The 19,827-nt window shown below is 43.8% G+C and overlaps 1 protein-coding gene across 4 annotated transcripts in view; it reads left to right on the plus strand.

The window, feature by feature from the left end:
• The window catches only part of mprip (myosin phosphatase Rho interacting protein), a 50,893-nt gene that overhangs the window by 22,374 nt on the left and 8,692 nt on the right, over window positions 1–19,827 (plus strand). For 3 of the 4 annotated variants that reach the window (XM_072712299.1, XM_072712298.1, XM_023831234.2), the window contains 13 exons: window positions 509–635; window positions 3,259–3,366; window positions 4,781–4,837; window positions 7,633–7,701; window positions 7,822–7,911; window positions 8,378–8,487; window positions 9,835–10,384; window positions 10,505–10,642; window positions 12,157–14,850; window positions 17,925–18,072; window positions 18,667–18,784; window positions 19,313–19,472; window positions 19,646–19,756. In XM_072712299.1, the coding sequence (XP_072568400.1) occupies window positions 509–635; window positions 3,259–3,366; window positions 4,781–4,837; window positions 7,633–7,701; window positions 7,822–7,911; window positions 8,378–8,487; window positions 9,835–10,384; window positions 10,505–10,642; window positions 12,157–14,850; window positions 17,925–18,072; window positions 18,667–18,784; window positions 19,313–19,472; window positions 19,646–19,756 (4,480 nt within the window). The remainder of the gene's footprint in view (window positions 1–508; window positions 636–3,258; window positions 3,367–4,780; window positions 4,838–7,632; window positions 7,702–7,821; window positions 7,912–8,377; window positions 8,488–9,834; window positions 10,385–10,504; window positions 10,643–12,156; window positions 14,851–17,924; window positions 18,073–18,666; window positions 18,785–19,312; window positions 19,473–19,645; window positions 19,757–19,827) is intronic. The other variant, XM_072712300.1, reaches the window with a different exon arrangement.

The raw sequence follows: 19,827 nt of genomic DNA on the forward strand, positions 1-19,827 counted from the left end.
GTTTAGCCGTCCGGTGCCCCAGCAGCTTGTAGAGCAGCAAGTCGTCATGTGACAGAAATACCTCGCTCTGCAGTCTTGCTGGCCTTATAAGGAGGACAGCCACTGCCGCAAGTTCCCCATATAAGGGCAAAATTCAAAAAGAGCCACTTAATATTTCCAGCTGGCTCCCACTGTTCTAAATTCTTCTTTTCGGCAAAAACGAGGGAAAAGTGATCATCAAAGAAGGGCTCTAAGTTTGTCTCATTCCCAACGCAGAGATTCACGTGATGCCTAACCGCAAGCATCCAGGCAAATAAATATAATGATGAATGACGTATTTAATAGGGATTTCTGCGTTTACAAAATGTAATCAAATTGCGTTGCATTAATACAGTAACATTAGCCTAGTTGTATAGGAGTATATTCTGCATACTCTCTTTGTCACTTGCCCTTAATTGATAGTCTTTTCTGTCCAAGGTCAGTTTTTACTGGTGATTAATTGGTAGGTCTTTTTTATTGTTTTTTTTAGTCGCTCAAATGTGATAGAGAAGCTGGAGGCCCTGGAGCTGGAGAATGCAGAGAAGATGGAGGTGGAGGAGGGTGTCCGCGGTTCCTCGAGGCAGGGCCGCAGCCAGACCCGCCGCTTTCAGAGGGAGGTGCGTCCCCACGCCGTCCGCCGTGCCGTGTCCCTCACCTCTGTTTTTCTTCTCAGTTTCTTTGTGAATCCCCCCCCACCTCCCCATTTTTACAGGCCAACTAATCCCATAATAGTTATCTCTATCAACGCCTAGTTCCCATGCCAACTCAAGCGAAGAACTGAGACACCTGTGATGGGTTTGGGAGACAGAGCTGCTGTTTTCTGTAGATTGAGTGTGGGAATGGGATGCAGCTGGGAAGCTGACAGAAATGGGAGATTATTTCCATTCTCTGGGACATTCAGGATCAAACCCGCTGCTCTGCATGGAAGACAACCAGCTTTGACCTGTATGCCAGGAGCATGTTGTTCTTAATCACAGATCATTCCTGAGTGCCTGAACGCTAAAGAACTGCGTCTGTAATAGAACAGAAAGAGCTCGCCGTTGGTCTTTGTGCAACCGGAATTGACAGATAATGGGACTCGTGCTCAATGTCAGAGCCGTTATGTTCACTGGAATCAGTCGCAAGTCACGGTGTGCCACACACAATTACAAATGGCATGGCATGTTCGAAACCCTGTTTGGCATAAAGATGAAACGTACAGCTGTTTGTCATTAAGTATAATTTGAAAAACTTCATGATTTATGATGTCATTGATTGACATGGGGCGGCTGCTGGATCTTCTAATATGCCAAACTAGAAAAAGTATTCAGAACTATTTTATTAATGGCATATAGTTTATTTTGAATGTGTCAAGATTCAGAGCTTTCATCAACAACAAACTGTAAGTAAATAGAAATATTTCAGTTGTGGTTTGTAGCTGCTGATCACGACACTGGTTTGTAGAGTGGCTTCTCTGAATGCACGACTCATCTACCCTTGAAGTGATTCTCAAAATAAAAGTAGGCCCTACCCAGTAGTATATATAGCTTTATCCAATATAGATAGGTGTCCCTAATAAAGTGGCTGCTGAATGTGTATTAGATGCAGCTACTGGCAGATGCCACTGCTGCAGTGTTTTCAGTGGCAGAGCCACATTTGATCCATCACCTTTGGTGTTTACTGCAGTCCAGATTTAAACCTCCTGATAGAAATAAGTTGCAATGCAGAAATCATAGTCCAGGCCTTAAATTTCATTGCCTCTGGCGAGTTCTGCCCTCCTGCTTGTGCTTTTGTTTTGCTCAGGCTGGAGGCTGTAGGCTGTAGGTTGTAGGCTGGAGGTTGAAGGTGTGCGCTGAATTCATTTCCATTTGACCATTCTGCAGCTGGATTCCCCAGATGATTCCACTTCCCCTTCCCACCCCATCCTGGGGAAAGCACTTCCTCAGGAGCCAAAATAACAGGCCTTTCGTGTTGGTGCTCGTGCTCATGTCCGAGTCCCAGGACTTCACTCTGGCCCGGGTTTGGGTTACACGACAGTGCTGCCCTGGATGGAAATTTCCGGAACTTTTGCCCGCCTCCATGGGCCTAAACGGTTCAAAAAGAGGGTAGACTTATACATTCATACAAGTCTAAAAAACAAAGCGCTTTATTCGTTTTAACTATGGTTCACCACAAGGCACCTCAAGACAGTTCTCATGACATTTTCTAAAAGATGTTATCTGTCCTACTGCGTTTTGTTTCCTTTGGCTTGGAGCTCCGCTCTCGGCGGCGGGAACACAAAGGTCACGCATGGCCCCAAGGCTCACGGGTCCCTTCTGTTTATTTTGACTGTATGGCTAAAAAAAAAAAGGAACGCAGCGGAGCAGGAAGGTGACGCGGCGCCTGGTCATGGACCCCAGGGCGGCCCGCTAGGCTGCACTCTGTCCGTTTTGGCTCGCCGTCGCTCTCAAAATCCATATTTCTCTTTTTGCGATGTTGAAGAAAGGTCCTATTATACTTGAGTCGACCTGGCAGTGTGCAGGAGAGCTGCAGCGTAACATGAGTCTGACCATGCAGGGGAAAGTGAGGAGCCGCTTGTGATGCGTGGGGACTGAAGGTTTGGGGGGGGGGGGCATTAGGTCTCTGACCAAGCCGGTCCATGGACCGCACCAGCTTCTGGTGCTTTCGACGCCTCATAAATCTGTCTCTCAAAAACATTTCTGTCTGCACATCAGCCAGAGGGGTTTAACATGGTGTTCGGTCTTTTTAGAGCCGACCTGAACTGTCGTTTTAAGGGAACGGTTTGCAAAAACGCTCTGGAAGTGTCGAGGATCTGTAGGAAAGAGGTAAATTTACTTTAGAGAAGAGTACCTCGAATTTCCTTGCCATTGACTGGCAGATATCCCGGCTCTGGTCTGCAGGGGCTCATGGACACAAAGACAAACTCATTTCCTCCATTTCCTGGAAATGTCAGGTAGCTGTCCTGTTCCCCTCTGGTGAAAAAGCAGCTGTGTGTTCGTAGCTCGGGCTCAAATCGGCCCCATTGGGTTGCTGAAACACGTAACACCCCATAACCTGTTTTGCATTGTTGACTCAGGAAGGTAATCCTGTACAAATCCTCCTCACTGCTTTCCCTGCTGTTTGGGCTGTAATGTTTTTGCTTCTGTTTAATGACAGTGGAAGAGGCATTACCCTCAATACATGTTGAAGCATGTTGAAGCTTGCGGGAGCTGACACAGGAGCTGCAGCTTGGTCACAGGCACGTGTGCGTTTGTGTTTCAGGAGGACAGACCTGACTTGCCGCAAGGCCTAGATTTTACCCGCTCGACCATCCCACCTCTAAGGAGAGCCAAGTCCCTTGACCGACGGACTACAGAATCTGTCATGACTGTAAGTGCTCTTTATGTGCACCTTTGTAATTACAGTTCAAAAATCAGGGCACTCTGTCATTGTCCTTTTGAATTAAATGAATGCAATTCTTTACATTAGATGACCAAACCTAAACCCTCGTTCACACAGGTATAACTCACAAGATGGGTCTTTTCAGCAGACTGACTTTGCCTTTTTCTCCATGTTAACGATACATTAAAACTGTGTGAAAAATTGTGGTCGACGTATCATTTTCCCCTTTGGAGGAAGGCTTAAGAGCTGTTTGTGAACAGGCTATAAAAGAAATGAGTCAGCTCAGCTAATCAAAGACCAAGAACACCTTGAGCAAGGCATCATTTTCTTTTATTTATTTATTTGGGTGAAAGGTAGCGTTAAGCTACAGAAATTGGTCTCGGAAAGACTTGACCATTCCAGGGGACCTGGTGGTTCTTCCTGAGCTTTTTTCCTGTAGCAGCACCATGCTAACAGTCACATGGCTTCATGTCCAAGGTTCTCCTAAGTAACGCCAATTGCTGAAGACTTCCAGTCACTGTTTAGAACAGTACGACTCTGCGTACGTCGAAAGTAGGTCAGCACTTGATTAAACTGACAAAAGACCTTAATTGTAGTCTTCAAAAGAGTTCAGAAAGTTGTCTGTCTTTTATTTTCTCCAACATTAATCCTCCTCTCACCCTACTTATGCATTCCTGTGGCATCTGTTCGTTCTGTGAGAGCGTGGACGTCCTGTGTACAGCCTCCGCGGCGCTGGGGGTAGCACACGCCCCTCTTCCGCTACCCAGGTCATCCTCATGTCATCCCTGTCCTGCCTGTGGTTTCACTACTCCACGGTTTTACTGCCATATGTTTTGCGTGTGCCAGTGTGTGCGTGCGCCCACACGCGTTTCCACTTGTGTGTATGGTCACGTTTGTCTCACAGCAGCATCTCCAGGGCACCTCAATGCAAATGCCTGAGTTGTGAGTGATGATCCCACAGTGTGGACCCACGCTAGAACCAAGATGTTAAGCACTTAACTCCAGTTTTTTAAGATGCAGAGAAGCCACTGATTTAACTTGTCTCACTTATGCATATTTCAGTCATGGCATAAACAAGGGTGGGGAAGTGTGATTAACTTTTTTTTTTTGTTTGTTTTGTTCTTAAGATGGTACTGTTTAGTTCTTTGTTGTAATTTGTCTGCTGTAGTCTGTTGTAGCAGCAGGGTGCTAATGAAGATGCAAATGTTATAGCTCGGTGTGCGAGTTTGCCAGTGTTTGTACGTGTGCCTAATGTGGCATGACGAGTTTTTTTCCCTTTGTGATTAAACAGAACTGCTGAATGGTGTGAGATACCAAGATAAAGACATGACTTGATATAACCTGTAACCTAAATAACTTGGATGGACCAGTTTCTCATTTTGTTTTTTTTCCCCCTTTTCAGCCAGACTTACTGAATTTCAAAAAAGGTTGGATGGTGAAACTTGATGAGCAGGGACAGGTAGGTTACAGCAAGGACGCCTACGAAAAATGCTGAAAAACCCATTTCAGTAAATTTTTCCTGTATGATCCCCAATGGTGAAAATGAAGTATATTTCAATACCACATTTTAAAAGACTTGTGCAATTCCCATCATCCTCATCGATGAAGCAGTAAATGGTTTTACTGCTCTTTTGTGGCCTACAGTCCGTGCCAGTCTCAGGGTGGAGTTTCATATCCATGCATCCCTGTGGCAGTTTACATGGTTTTTCCAAACAATGTTGCAATACATGTGATTGTATCATTTGTAACCAGCTGCCAACATAATTAGATATTTAACATTAAAATTACAATGCACAGAATTTCATCCTAAATGCAGCTAAGTCAGCACATTTGTTAATACCATGTCTGATTTTGTTTAAGGAACAATCTGTGTTTACTTTGGCGTGCTCCACAAGTCTTGTAAAAATGACACACTTTGCACTGTGTATCTTACGAAAGAGCTGCTCACACTCAAATGAGTGATGGGCGCTAAATGACGTCATGAAAGACCTTTTGGTCGCCTTCTCAGAGCCTGTCAGCTTGTGATTACAGAAACGTTTCCTCGTGAGCAAACTGCTGTTGTGTGCACTGCAGCCCTGGCTTCTCATTATACATCTGCACCTCTAGTCAGCAGGGTTATGAGTTCTCTGTTGTCTTTAAGACCATTATTGCTTCAAACACTTGAAGGCTGGAATCCACCTCCCCGGTTGCAGGAACAGCAGCCTCTGCATAGTGACTACTTGATAGGGCTAGGTGATATTATATCACGCATGCGCAATAATCACCGCCGGGTCACATGACAGACAAAGCATTTGGCCGGACGCCAGCGTTTCTGTGCTATTTGGACATTAATTTACACCCATAATTTGGTAAGAGGATTAGTAGTATGGCTTAAATATTAATGAGATGCGTTTTGTGATACACAAAAGTTAGTAATCTGTATAAACTTTGTTTCTCAAATTCGATTAGCGGAGCAGCCCGCATAATACATGCAGTATACTATGGTTTGGTATACTACGGTTTGTATACCTTAGTGCAATATGCACTGAAGTCACGGTGAAGAAGAGCAGACATGACATCTTTTAAAAGAGGAGATCTTGTGGATAAACAAGGTAAAAAGACGTCGGTGGTGTGGTGGTACTTTTTGGGCGTCATACAAAGCCTCATATTTTAGCCATACTACTAAACTGCTTAAATCGTGGGCGTAAATAAATGTTCGTATAGCCCCGAAAAGCTGGCGCATGGCCAAATGTTGTGCCTGTCATCTGAAGCCCTGGTGATTATTGCGTTTGCGTGATATGATATCGCCCAGCCCTACTACATGATGTGGCTCAGTAACAGTTAACAGTTGGAAATGAAAGCCAAATGAAGGAATTAAGCAGAAATTTATTTTAGGTGGACAGAAGCACAGCTTTTTTTAAAATGTCTCATTTAGATAGACTTTTTAAAGTACTTTTTCGAAAGGTTCTTGGATTTCATACAGTATAGAAACTGTGGATTTTTAAACCCAATCCTGGCACACTTAATATGGTTTGTAATGAATCACATCCTGAAGCTATGGCATGAATTAATGAAAATAGAACATCTATGTATGTAATAGTTATTCCTGTCTGCCTTTTCATTTATTAATACATATCGAAGTTTTAATGGAAGTTTGTAAAGTCAGTCAGGCTGACACACATCCTGCATGTAGTGGAAATGGGGATGTTTGGGCCGCGGTCCCTCAGAGGGGCCCTTCGTGGTGTGGCCGTCTGAGCTGTTCGTATGTGCAGACAGTGTGCGCTTCAGGGCTTTAAAGCCAAGCGTCCTGCTTTGATGCTAAGGGCTCAATGCTTGAGGGTCAAAGAGAGATGCCTCTGACATTTTCAGTGCCTTTTTCTCTCATATCTCTTTTATCGAGTCAAGGAACATGACCTCTCATTCCCTCGGGGCTTAGATCAGATCAGGTGTGCTGACATCTACCCAGATAGCAGATCTGCGCCAGTCGGGGACGTTTCGCTTTGTACATTTTTATACATTTTGTTTTTGAAAAGCCAGCGATACAGATGATTTGTTTGGTGGCTATGGCATTTCTGAGACGTCATGCATTTTTCATGACGTTTGTCCTTTTACTCATTTAATGCAAAATATCTTCTGCATCATACTGTGGGCATTTATTAGAGGACAAGAGCTGTATCCGTGTCTTTCTTCCAAAGACGCGCCCCCCCCCCCCCCCCCCCCCTTCTGACAATTGAGTCCTTCAAATGCTGTGGGTACTCTGGGGCAAAATGAACCTCTAAAACAGGGTTATTCAACTCATGGTCCTCGAGGTCCGAGCACTGCTGGTTTTCCAGCCTTCCTTTACCTGTCAGTCAGGTGTGAAGCCTCTGACCAATCAGAATCAGTCATTATTAAACAACTACCTGGGAGAACAGAAAACACGGCCTGGATTTGGAATCGAGGTCCAGAGTTGAAGAGCCCTGCTCTAAAAGGATCCCCCATGTGACAGCATGTCTAGGTGCAGTCCTGCCACCATGCTCTTCCAGCCTCAGCTGTCTAGCCAGTTCTGCAGGCTCTCCTGACCTTCTCCGTTCTTATGTGCTCAGATCATACTCTTCATCCGACTGTAGGTGGTATAGTGGCAAAGGCTAATTAAAACCTAAAGAACTGCACCTATCATCACTGACGTTACAGACTTCTCTGTCTATGCCTTTTCTTCACCCAACTTACACAATTTCAGAATTAATGTAACGTCACTGATATTTTCTATTTTTCCCCCCTTTTCCCTCTTATAAGTGGAAGAAGTATTGGTTCGTCCTCACTGATCACAGCCTTCGATATTACAAGGATTCCATTGCAGAGGAGGTGATTACCATTCCTTCCTAATTACTGTGTTTGTGCTTCTGTATTGGCACACTACCTTACATACATGAATGCACACAGTATGGCATTCCTCATGAAGTTTTCTTTGTTGTGTTCTTACAGGCCTCTGATCTGGATGGGGAAATAGACTTGACTACTTGTTTTAATGTTACTGAATACCAGGTTCAGAGGAATTATGGCTTCCAGATACACGTAAGAAGAAATAGTTCTGTTTTTTTTTTTATTTCACCTTATATAAGTAACAGTGTATCTGTTGACTCTGTATATGGCAGCAGCCTATGTGGAGAAAGTGGAGACAACCTCGCCAGGGATGTATTACAGTATTTCCCATTAGTCTTCCCGTATTTTAAGGCATTAAACACTTTACAAGGACAGTATAACATCAGTCGCATAAACAGTATTATTAAATGTTTGAAAGGCATTGAAAGTTCACCACCTGTTTTACTTAATCATGTGGTTTTATGTTTATGCAAGAGTTAGTTCTAATTCTATATTATTCCTTTTTGAAAAGTAAAATGGAAAAGGCATAATTATGTACTTTTTAAGAATTTCAATTCATACAATGTCAACTAAAGTAAAATCTCCTTAAGCTTATATGGTGCTAGTTTAAAATCTGTACCTCGCATATATTTTCTGGTTCGTCGTGGGGTGGTGACAGACGGAAGAAGCAGTGTACACGCTGTCCGCCATGACAGCAGGCATACGGCGTAACTGGATACAGGCTGTGATGAAGAACGTCCGGCCCTCCACTGCTCCGGATGTGGCCAGGTCAGTTTACTGCTGTAATGCTTTATATACCACGTATTTCAAGTCAAGTGGCTTTTTATTGTCCTTTCCGCCAAATACAGTTAGTACAGTGCATAGTGAAACGAAGCAACATTTGTTACATAAAACAGGACTACAAAGCTACACAGAATGACAGCAATAAGACAAAACAGTGGCACATGTAGCTGGTTGTGCAGAAATGTGACAGTATAGTAATAAAAGAAAGTGTAAGCGTGACAATGGATTACAAAATGGCACCCTTTGGGTCTGGAGAGGCTGCTGCATGTTACTGCTGCATTTATCATATGCTGCAATTTTTCTCCACCGGGGACCCCCAGACAGTCCACATTTTTGCTCCCCCAGCTCTAAGGCAGCATAAATGAGGTCTATTTGGCAGGGAACTGGGAGGGGGGGGTGCAATCGTGGACTTATCTGGGGGTCCCCGAAGACCATGTTGAGAAACACTGATATATGTATCCCCCACTTTACGAACATTTTCTTTACACCAGTTTGCTTTTACGAAAAAGCTACATCTTTTTGTAACCAAAAGAAATCCAAAGTGAAAAAATGGAGAAAAGTGATAATAATGTTTAGCATTTATCAGCAACCAAATTATAGATATACAGTCATTCACTGCATATAGATGTTATGGTCAACAGACTGCAAAACCAACAGTGGTCCCATAAGCTTATAGCTGAAAAATTCCTTTCGCCTAGCGATGTTGTAGCCGTCATAATGTCATAGTGCGACGCATTACTCGCGTTTGTGTGGTGATGCTGGTGTAAACACACCAACTGTGCTGCCATTCATATAAAAGTACAGCACATACCTATGTACAGTACACAATACTTGATAGTGATGAACCATTATGTAACTGGTTTATGTATTTACTCTACTGTGCTTTTTATCGTTTTTAGGCTATACCATAGCATAGGCGTGTGTAGTAGGTTATGCCAACTAGGTTTGTGTGAGTACAGTCTGATTTTGCAACGGCAAAATCGCCTCAGGGCGCATTTCTTAAAACATATACCTGTCGTGAAGCAATGCATGACTATAGATTCTAGTAAGTGAAAATATATGATACCTGCATTATTTCTACTTTATATATATATATTTGTATAGCATATTGTGTAGCATATTATTCCTACTTTTTCTACATGATAGTGTTAGATCAGGTTTTATGTATTATTTGGTACGATTCGGCAGGTAATTTTTTTCGGTCTGGAAACGATAGGAACTTTTCCATATAAATTACTTTAGGATAGAGAGGGAAACCTGTAAAGGATATGTACATACACTCCATCCAAGGGCTGCTTTGCTTTAAATATACGGCTGTGTACTTTCAATCAGCCTGACGGACGATCACGGGCCTTGCGGTCCCCTGGAATCCCTGCCAAAGCCCGATGTGACGCAGGATTCCCCCTCGTCCGAGGCCGCCTCCGTTGACCGGGAGCCGGGCAAGAAACGGAGCCGCGTGCGGGAGCGTCGGCGGGAAGGCCGCTCCAAGACGTTCGACTGGGCCGAGTTCCGCCCCATCGCCCAGGTGCTGGCCCAGGAGAGAGTGTGGCAGGCGGACGCCGCGCAGGCCGAGCTCGGAGACCTGGAGCGCAGCCGGAGGCGCGAGGAGCGCAGGAAGAGGTACGAGTCGGTGACGAGCGCCCCGCCGGAACCTGGCCCTGCTGACACCACCAGGATGGACTTCGAGAGCACCGGCAGCACCGGGGACTTGGTCACGCCCTTGTTGGAGCGACAACAGAAGATGCAGGACGAGATTGAACAGAGGTGGCAGCAGGTGGAGCAGACGCCCATTCGGGAAGAGCGTAGGGTACCCCTGTCTATGTCCACGTCGCCTCGAGATAACGGCGAGCTGGAGAAGCTTCTGGAAAGCTACAAGAAAGGGGTGAGTGGCGTAACTCACAATAAAAATAACCCGTGTGAGAGACGGGGGACACTAACATGCCAGTGTCGCGATGTGCGTATTTTTTCTTCCTGACCATGTTTTACTCGTGTTCGGTGGCAGGTAGAAGATCTGAAACGGCAGTTGGACAACTGTCAACAGCAGCTGCTCGAATCTAACCACCAGAAGCTGGAGCTGGAGGTGCAGCTGAAGACCGCCCTGGAGCGTGAGAATCAGATTCGTGCTGGCTATATCTCGCCTGTAAGTCACGAAGGACCGGCCTGTCACTGTTCCTGTCCTACTGATGCAGAGATTGGTCTCATCTTTGGGCCTGGGTGGCATTCCTTTCATTAAACAGTCTTTGCATGTTTGATTTGGTTTGAGGTAAACAAACTGACCATCTTATCATTGAAACTACAAACCAGTTAAAAATAAATGGTTTGCATGAGTAAATTGCATGTTAAGAAACAGGATTTTTTTAAATACATTTTGGCTTCTACTTGTTCATCTCCTCTTTCTGTGTTAGTTATGATGAGCAAGTCATGTTAGCGCCTTTAAAATGTACACTTAATGTACATTTGTTAACATGAGTATATAATGGATATGAAGTGTAACTGGCCGAAGCTGAAAGCATGGTTACCTGGCAACTGCGCTGTTTGGGTGGCTTAAATGTCAAAACAAATGGTGTAAATATATGGATATGATATAGGGATTTGCATGCTGCTGTAATGTTCATGTTTTATTAACAAACTGAAGACCATAAATAACTCCTTTTAACCTGTTGTCAACCGTCCCTTAACACACCGAGCAGAGGGTGTTTTGGGAAGGGTTGTTGCTATCTGCTGTTGAGTAATTTCTGAAACTGAAAGACTGCATGTGAAAATAGATAGTATTGGATGGGTTAAATACGCTGTAAATTACATACCTTTCTTTCAATGATCCATGTATGAAGTGTGTTTTAAAGACCAGTGTAGTACAGTATTAAGTTTTTTTTCCCCCCTTTTTGGTTACAAAAACGTCATATAATGGGTTGAATGCTGTATTTGTATTATTAATTAGCTGAGTTATATGATTCTATGGAAGAGAAGGTTTTAAAACTTTGAATTTATGTGCTTCACTGAATTGCTCAGAGAAATTTTATTGGTTGCTTGCACAAACTTAATTGAAAATATCATCATCATCTAATACAGAGCACTATAAAACCATGAATTTGTAATCACATTCATCCATGTTTTAATTTATGCATACAAACCATTGGTTTCCTTAAAAATAGGTCCCTAATGAGAAAAATCAGTGAGGAATCGTTGAGTTTTCATTGAAACAAGAAAATAAGTTTTTTCAACTTTTTGGTGAAATGTGGAAAGTTCAGAACAGAGCAGAGTCTGCCTCCATATTTATGATAAATTTATATTGTGCTACCCATCTACAAGTAAACTACTTGGTACTAATTTTGCATTTCTTACACCATGTTATAACTCTTAATCATTTAATACGCATGCTATGTTGTGATTTACTAACTTCAGCCTTTACGTGCCTTTTTTCCAGTGCTCTAAATTTTTGCCTCTTTTCCTGAAGCTGGAAACATTGCATTTTTTTTTCTTTAAGATTACCATTTCAGACCTTTTGATGTGAGCCAAAGAATTGTAATTTATTTATTGTTGCATTACATCAATGGGAAAAGTAGAAGGATACTAGAAAAGTAATCTACAATACAGTGCGTTTTTCCCCCCAAACTCTACTGAATGTTAACCAACTATTTGGTCCCCTTTTCCAAGCTGGAGCCTCCTTTGGGTCTGGAGGCTGAACTTGAGTCCCAGATGAAGAGACAAGAACTGGTTAGTTCTCAAGCTCAGTCCTTAAAAAAGAAGTACCAAGAAACTAAAGAGCTCCTACATCAGCAAGAACTGAAAAAACGCAACATGCAGGCTCAGCTTGGCCTTTCTATTTCACCCCTTTCCATGACGGAACCTCAAAGCTCAGCCATCTCGCAGGCTCCTTCTGAATCCATCCATGTCAAGACAATCAGCATTTCGCTGCAAGATAATGTGGGAACACTTCAAGAGCTAGAGGACCTGATCTCTGGCAACCCTTTGACTTTGAAGGGCTTGGTGCAGTTGCTGGTCTCCCATAGTAAGGTCTGTCATGAAGATTTCCTACAAAACATTGCGAGCAAAGAACAGAACAATTCAGGGGAAAAGATCAGTTGTCAAAAAGTGTCAGAAAACCTGAAATATCAACAAGAGTTAGAGAATGAGTCATTGAGGAGGAACCTTTCAAGGACATGTGATACTGTGTGTGATTATGATATACGCCTTATGGAAGGCATGCTTGAAAGGGCACAGCGGCAAAATATTGAGAACCTGAAGGGTCCTTATGGACCATTATGCAAGATCGAAGAACACTCTGAAACAGAGATGACTGTGAGAAAGCTATCCCAGAAGGTAGAGTTGCTCACTAGTGAGAACGAAGGGCTGAATCAGCGCTATCAGGAGATAATGAACCAGCTCACTGAAGCTGACAGGGAAATAGAAAGGCTGAAGGAAAAACTCTTAAACCAGCAAGGTGGACAGGAACATCTGCTCGTAGTGGAGAAACTAAACCAAGTCAAAGCCCAGCTTGCGGAGAAGGAGGCCAACTCTGTTGATCATGAGATTTTTGAGAGAGAGCTAAGCAAAAAGTCTCAAAAGCTTCAGGAGACTCTAGTAAAATTAGAAGTCCTAGGAAACAATTTGAAAGAGACAGAACGGAAGCTGCACCTCAAGGAAGCCACGTTGAGTGGTCTGGGCTTCCAGATGGGGAAAGAAAATGACCGTGAGTTGCTCCTTGAAGAGAAGGCTCAGCTCCTTCATCGGCTGGAGACAACAGAGGCACAGCTTTCAGAGTTAGAGAAGAAGCTTCACACTACTGAGCAGTCATGTCAAGATCTTCTGGCCCAGAATGCTGATCTGAGAGGAAAAGTGCATCACCAGGGTTTTTTCGGTGTCCAGGGTGATATTAGTGTGCTGAAAGATAAGGGGAAGGTAGTGAGGAAGTCCGATGGGGGCGGGGAGAGTGTAGTGCATGGGTGTGAAGACACAGGTTTTGAAAGACTTGTTTCTCATGAAAAAAATGTGCAGCAAGTTATAGAGGAGATGAAGATGAAGTCAGAAGTCCTCAGTAAAGTATCAGAAGTACTAGGAAAGATAGATGTGAATGTTGGGGCAGTTCTGAATGAGTTGATGAGTAGTGTGTCTCTTCATACGCCTTCTGATGAGCAGCTTGCAGAAACGAAAGATACCATGACAAGAAAGATCCTGCTAGAAGCAGAGTTCTGGGGAAGGCTGTTGAATATGTTGCTTATCACAGCTCAGTCCAGTGAATCTGAGTTTGCAGATAGTTTTTTACATGATGTGGCAGAGCGCATTTTAGTGGAAAAGAGAATGTTGCTTTTAGCTAATAGACTTTTCACTCAGCCTAAGATTGAACTGCATGCGGTTAACAAAGACTTTGCAAATATCGAAAAGAAGACTGAAGGTAGCAAATATGGAAAGTTTGATATTGAAAATAAATGCATTCTGAATTTGTGCAACTTGCTTGATAACGACACTAATACTCTTGTAAAGAAAGACTTAATGGAGATGCTACAGGGGAAAGTTTTCTTGCTAAACCAAATTATCACGACCCTTCAAGCTTCTGCAAATGAAGAGCTTCAATCATTGGTACTAAGGCTCTGTGACTTAGAGAATCAAGAGAAAGGGTGGTTTGGTTATGTTCAGGATGCTGCGATGGAGGCCCACACGTGCTACTTGTTAAGTAGACTGGATGTTCAACAGCAAAATCGACTGAAAGAAATGCAGCTTCAGGGACCATATGCTGAGCTGGGTTGTCAGCTCTGTGCAGAACTAATGAGGGAGAAAGAAGAGCTCACAGCCAGACTGGAAACCATGCAGAAAGAGATGGCAGATCTCAAAAGCCCCAGGAGCGAAGCAGACAAACCAGTTACACACATCCAGATTGAAGGAGAACCCATAGACTCCTTGGATAAGGCCATTCAGTTGCAGGACATGGTGGCCAAGCATAAGAGAGAGCTTCGGGAGGTGAAGGAAGCCTATGAGCTTGAGGTGGAAAAGCTGAGGCAGGAAGTGGCTAGAGCAGGAGAGACTCTCAGGCTCAGATCGGAGGAGAATGTGAAGGAGATTGACTCGTTGACTGTTTGTATGGAGAACTTGAAGAAAAAGCACGAGACGGAGAGGAAAAGCATGGAAGAGCACTTCAGTAGGGAGATTGACAAGTTAAGGAGCACAATCCCTTCTCAAAGTACTGATGTTGCTGATGGAGACAAGCCTCATATGATGTCATCTCTGAAAGAGCGGATACAGGAGCTGGAGTCCCAGGTCTCCGTCATGACAGAAGAAATGAAGCAGCGTGAAAGCGAAGGTCATGCAACGTCTCTCCGATTGAAATACGAGAAAGACCTGGAAAACCTGAAGGTGGACGTGTTCCTTGTCTGCTTTTGTTTGATGTTGCCGTGTAACTCTCCCTCTCCTTAACCCCTTGACCTTTAATTCCTTGATATAGCTCTGCTTATGTCATCAACATTCTGAAGTGTTGCATGGCATTTAATCCTGTATCTGCATGTGGCCCTTGACGTGGTTCACTGTGTCCAAAGATACCCATTTCACCAATCATACTGTAGTTCTGATTCAACTACTAAAATTGAAAAGATTTTTTTTTTTTTTAAAGCAGCTGACATTATACTCAGATTAGAGAGTGACAAATGTCTTGCACAACTCCTTGAGGTATTAAGTGTTTGTGAAATGGGTAGGACAGCAGTATATATGTATATATATGGACGCTGTCTGAAGAATAGTTAACCCCAATATACAGTACTTTTTTTTAAACCAGATCATCTCAGCGTGATCTGTATAGTATCTATTATGAGTATTCTTGAGCCAAAATAAAAATATCCCCATATATATTTGGAATATTGAAAAACAAGAAAAGGTAATGATACAAAGATGTACTGGGTTTGTCTCTCTTGCTGTTCTCACACTAAATATCCTTGCAGCTTTCCATCTTTGATCTCTAAAACAATTCTCTCTGCCACTAACCTGTACGTTAGTACCTGAAGATGTACATACAAATTTCTCAGAATATGTGAAATGCTTCCGGCTCTTCTGATTTTATTGTGAAATGCAAAGCAAATGTAGCGAATAACTTCACTTCTATGGTAAAGTCCGTGTGATGGCTTTTATACAGAATATATATTTTTTTGTCTTTTCAGTTCCTTTTGTATATGCAAATCTGAATGGTGAGCAGTAATAATCTTAGCTTGCTTCATGACAAAAAAGCAAACTAAAAGCAGCTCCGGTTTTGCTGGTGTCTACATTCAGCTTGTTCTTCACTATTTTATTGTCTGTCGTTAGTGTGGAAAACACATTGCTTAGTGAATTTAAGTCAAGTAAGTTTTGAACTGTAGTTCTCTCTGGTCTAGTTCACCGTGATGAATAGGTTCTTGCAGATTGTGAACTGAACACTTTATACCTTCTCAGCATGTGTGTGTTATGCTTCTGGCAAGTTCAGAAACAGAACTTGGCATCTAACAGCCCAGAATGGGGGTATGGCAAGACAATAGCGTTTCAGTGCCTTTCCTGTTTTTGAATATCAATCCAACAGTATGTGGTGGATCACATATCAAATGCAGTGAATAAAAAAAAACACGCTCAAAAACCTATTAATGGTTAAAGCTCATGAATTGTAGACACCCCCCCCCCCCACTGGTTTCTTACTCTATTAAGTATAATTTTGTAATAGCGTATTTGAGTATACTTAAATACTGTTTGTTTCACTGTACAGAAAAATAAGATTTATGCTGCGTTTAAGTATTTTGCTTAATACCCCAGTGGGCGATGTGGGAAATTGGTGTGCACGATGAATATTTAAATCTACCTCAGTATCTTGCTCATGAAATGGGATTATTAGCTCTTCCCTCCTTACCTTTTTCGAGGTAAAAAAAAAAAATATCCCAAACAATGCACTAAGGTGGTAGGGACATTGGCTCAGTGGGTAGCACTGTTGCCTCACATCTCAAAGTTTGAATCCTGGCTCTAGTCTATGTATGTGAAGTTTGCATGTTCTCCCTATGTTGTGTGGGTGTCTTCCCACCATCCAAAGACAGGCAGGTAGGCTAACTGGCATCTCTAAGTTGTCTGTACAGTGAGCGTGTATAATTGCCCTACAAGGGACTGGTATCTTGTTCAGGGGGTAAGGCAGCTTTGAGTCCCTTTTTTGTTGGCTGCCTGGGATAGGCTGCAGCCCCCCATGTGACCCTGCCAGGATAAGCCATTGGATAATGGATGCCTGGATGCATTTCATCAGCTACACAAATAGCGTTTTTTGTAAGGTTATTTTGAAGAACTGACCAGCCTTCATGTTTAATAGATCCGCATAAAAGTCATATCTGGACAAGCTAAATTAGTGTGTGATGTATCATTTTTAGGCTTAGTGTAATGGGAGGCTCTCATATTTCCGTCAGATCTTATTTTACTTTGACTATCTTTTTTCAGATAAAATTACAGCGAGTATAATTGTAATGTTGTCATTGTTGGGGGGGATCAATGTGATCTTTACGCACATGGGTGTGGCTTCCACTGAAATGTGGGGACAGAAAGCGGCCTGCAGAGCTGCAGTTGAGAGACTGCGCGTGGTACTTAGCTGGGTGAGAATGGACGGCCTTGTGCTTGTTCAGTCAGGTCGAGAGCATGTTGGACAGCATTGTTGATGGGGGGAAGCTGAGCTTAGCACCATTGAAAGGGGAGCGGAAGTGGATTTGGCGTGACGCAGAGGAGAGGCCATTCTTGTGGAAACTTATACTGTACATATAATAGCGAGTATCCCGTTCCCCCGAAACATTGATCTCCGGCTGTCACACCTCTGGTTTCTTCCCAGCGTGGTCGTGGAGAGGGTACCGCATCCGTGCAGCTCCCAGCCTGTTACACTAAGCCAGGCAAATGAAAGACAGGGGTCAGGCATTGAACAAAGTTGGGGGTCAAACCACTACACTTTAAGCTTGTGTGCTTTTATTTTAGTAGCTATTTAAAAAGCTTGCAAACATCCTGGTTGGTCCCTGTCCACATTCTTGAATATAAAAAGGATATTTGCTCAAATCACTTTTAAAGTCTTTGTTTTCCTATGACTCCAGATGGCTTTACCCTTGATATAATTATATCAGTGTCTTTAAACTGCTGCTCTAGATACACACAACTGGAACGTGCTACTGACAATGTATGGGATTGTTCTACTGCTTCTGAAAAAATTGCCGCATCGCAGCCAAGCAGATATGGCATTGACTCACCTTTCCCCGTGTGACATTTTTGTTTTTATTAATACTTTTTAACATTCCTTTAGCTGTTTGTCAGTGGCCCCTCAGTGTTTCGTACAAAGGTGGCAGGAGACTTGTATATGTGGTGTTTTGTGCTGGTCGTTGCTGTTGGTATGAAACAACGAAGTACATTTGTCAGTGTGACGTGGCGGCTGAGCTCCGGAAATGTGCTCCATCCTGCAGGACACCTGTGAGAGAGGCTTTGCCGCTATGGAGGAGTCACATCAGAAGGTGATTGATGAGCTTCAGCGCAAGCACCAGCGCGAGCTGGAGAACCTGCAGGAGGAGAAGGAGCGGCTTTTGGCAGAGGAGACAGCCGCCACCATCGCTGGTGAGCGGTGACCGTAGATGTTACAGGGATATAGGATGTCTGTGAAGGGAGCTTTTCTTGTGTTTGGTACAATCTGCCTTAAAGCTTTAGTTTGAAGTACTCTTACATTTTAGCATGTTGATCGTTGTTATTTAGGTCAGTGGTTCTCCAACTGTTTGGACCAAGTACCACTTTGAATTAGACATGGGTCGGAAAAAACATCACAGTAACAAGAATTACTGATGTTTTCTCTGGTATTACCTAGGGGCACTCCAAGTATCATGGGTGGTATGTGTACCATAGTGTGGTTCTCAGACTGTGGTACACATACACGTCACTCATTTAGGTTTTTTTTGTGTAGAGTTGAAAAGGTGCACTCCTGAAGTTATAGATATATTTAGTATTAAAGTACTAAAAATAGCCATAAATGGAAAAAGATAAACCTCTTAGAGGATGAAGGGGAATAGTGACATTTTTGTTGCGGACATCAGTTTGATGCACTGAAGTTGACTACGGCAGGCTAGTGTGATGCAAACCAGGAGCCCACAGCCTGACAGGCAACATTCCCTGCCCCCCCCCATTGCCAATTCCCCTTTGCTCTTTTCCTCACCTCAGCGATCGAAGCCATGAAAAACGCACACCGAGTGGAGCTGGAGAGAGAGTTGGAAAAGGCGCGGAAAGCCAACAGCGGCACGGAAAACGCAGACATCGAGGAAATCCGCAGACAGCACGAGTGAGTGAGGTGCTCCGCAGGCCTGTTTTCGCTGTGAGGAGTCGTGCACAAAGTGCGTGGACAGATAGGGGGTCAGGTGAAGCACAAATGTGCTGCCACTGCCCACGCCTTCCGATTCTGGCATTTGGCTGGTAACGTGGTACAGATCCAAACCCCCGAATAACAGACCGGCACTGTTAAGAAGAAATAGCTGAACCCTTTTGGTATGCGGTGCACGTTGAATAGGGGACTTCAGATGAATGGGTTAAGCTGGTCGGTGTGACTGCACTTGGCAGTCAGCTGTAGCCGGAGGCCGCAGCACCATGACGGGGCTTCGACTCAGCTGCTGGCTTTGTGAGGCCCGTCGACTGAGACCCGGTTAATCTGTCCCGCTTTTCCTCCCTGGCGCTGTCTATGCGCAACCAGATTGGCACCGCTCCCCGCCTGCCCGTTTTTTTCTGGCCGAGCCAAACGCCGCACGGCGTTAGCCAAGGGTGACCCCTTGTGTCTGTGTCTGTGTCTGTGTGTGTGTGTGTGTGTGCACGGCAGCGAGGAGCTGATGTCCTTCCAGCGGGAGATCGAGGTGCTGTCGGAGCAGTACTCGCAGAAGTGCTTGGAGAACGCTCACCTGGCCCAGGCCCTGGAGGCCGAGAGGCAGGCCCTGCGACAGTGTCAGCGGGAGAACCAGGAGCTCAACGCGCACAACCAGGTGACGCTCTGCCGCCGCTCGTCTTCTCAGCCTAGTCTGTCCAGCATTACATTAATAATTCAAAGAATTACAGCCTTTTAACTTCATGCTCTTAACAGAATATGCTCTGTAGCCATGTAAAGTCAGCAAGTCAAACAATGGTTTATACATGTGTAAATATTTTATACATCTAGGAGCTGAACAATCGTCTGGCAGCAGAAATAACGAAGTTACGCTCTATGACGACTTACGACAGAGGCGACTCTTGCACAATGATTCATGGGAAAGAAATGTATGAACTTGAGGTAAATGGATCTCAATAAAATACGATGCTTAGATGTACATTAAGGTACTGATGTGTGTTAAACGAATTAAT

The sequence above is a fragment of the Paramormyrops kingsleyae genome, chromosome 5 (assembly GCF_048594095.1).
Source record: "Paramormyrops kingsleyae isolate MSU_618 chromosome 5, PKINGS_0.4, whole genome shotgun sequence".
Lineage (NCBI taxonomy): Eukaryota > Metazoa > Chordata > Actinopteri > Osteoglossiformes > Mormyridae > Paramormyrops > Paramormyrops kingsleyae.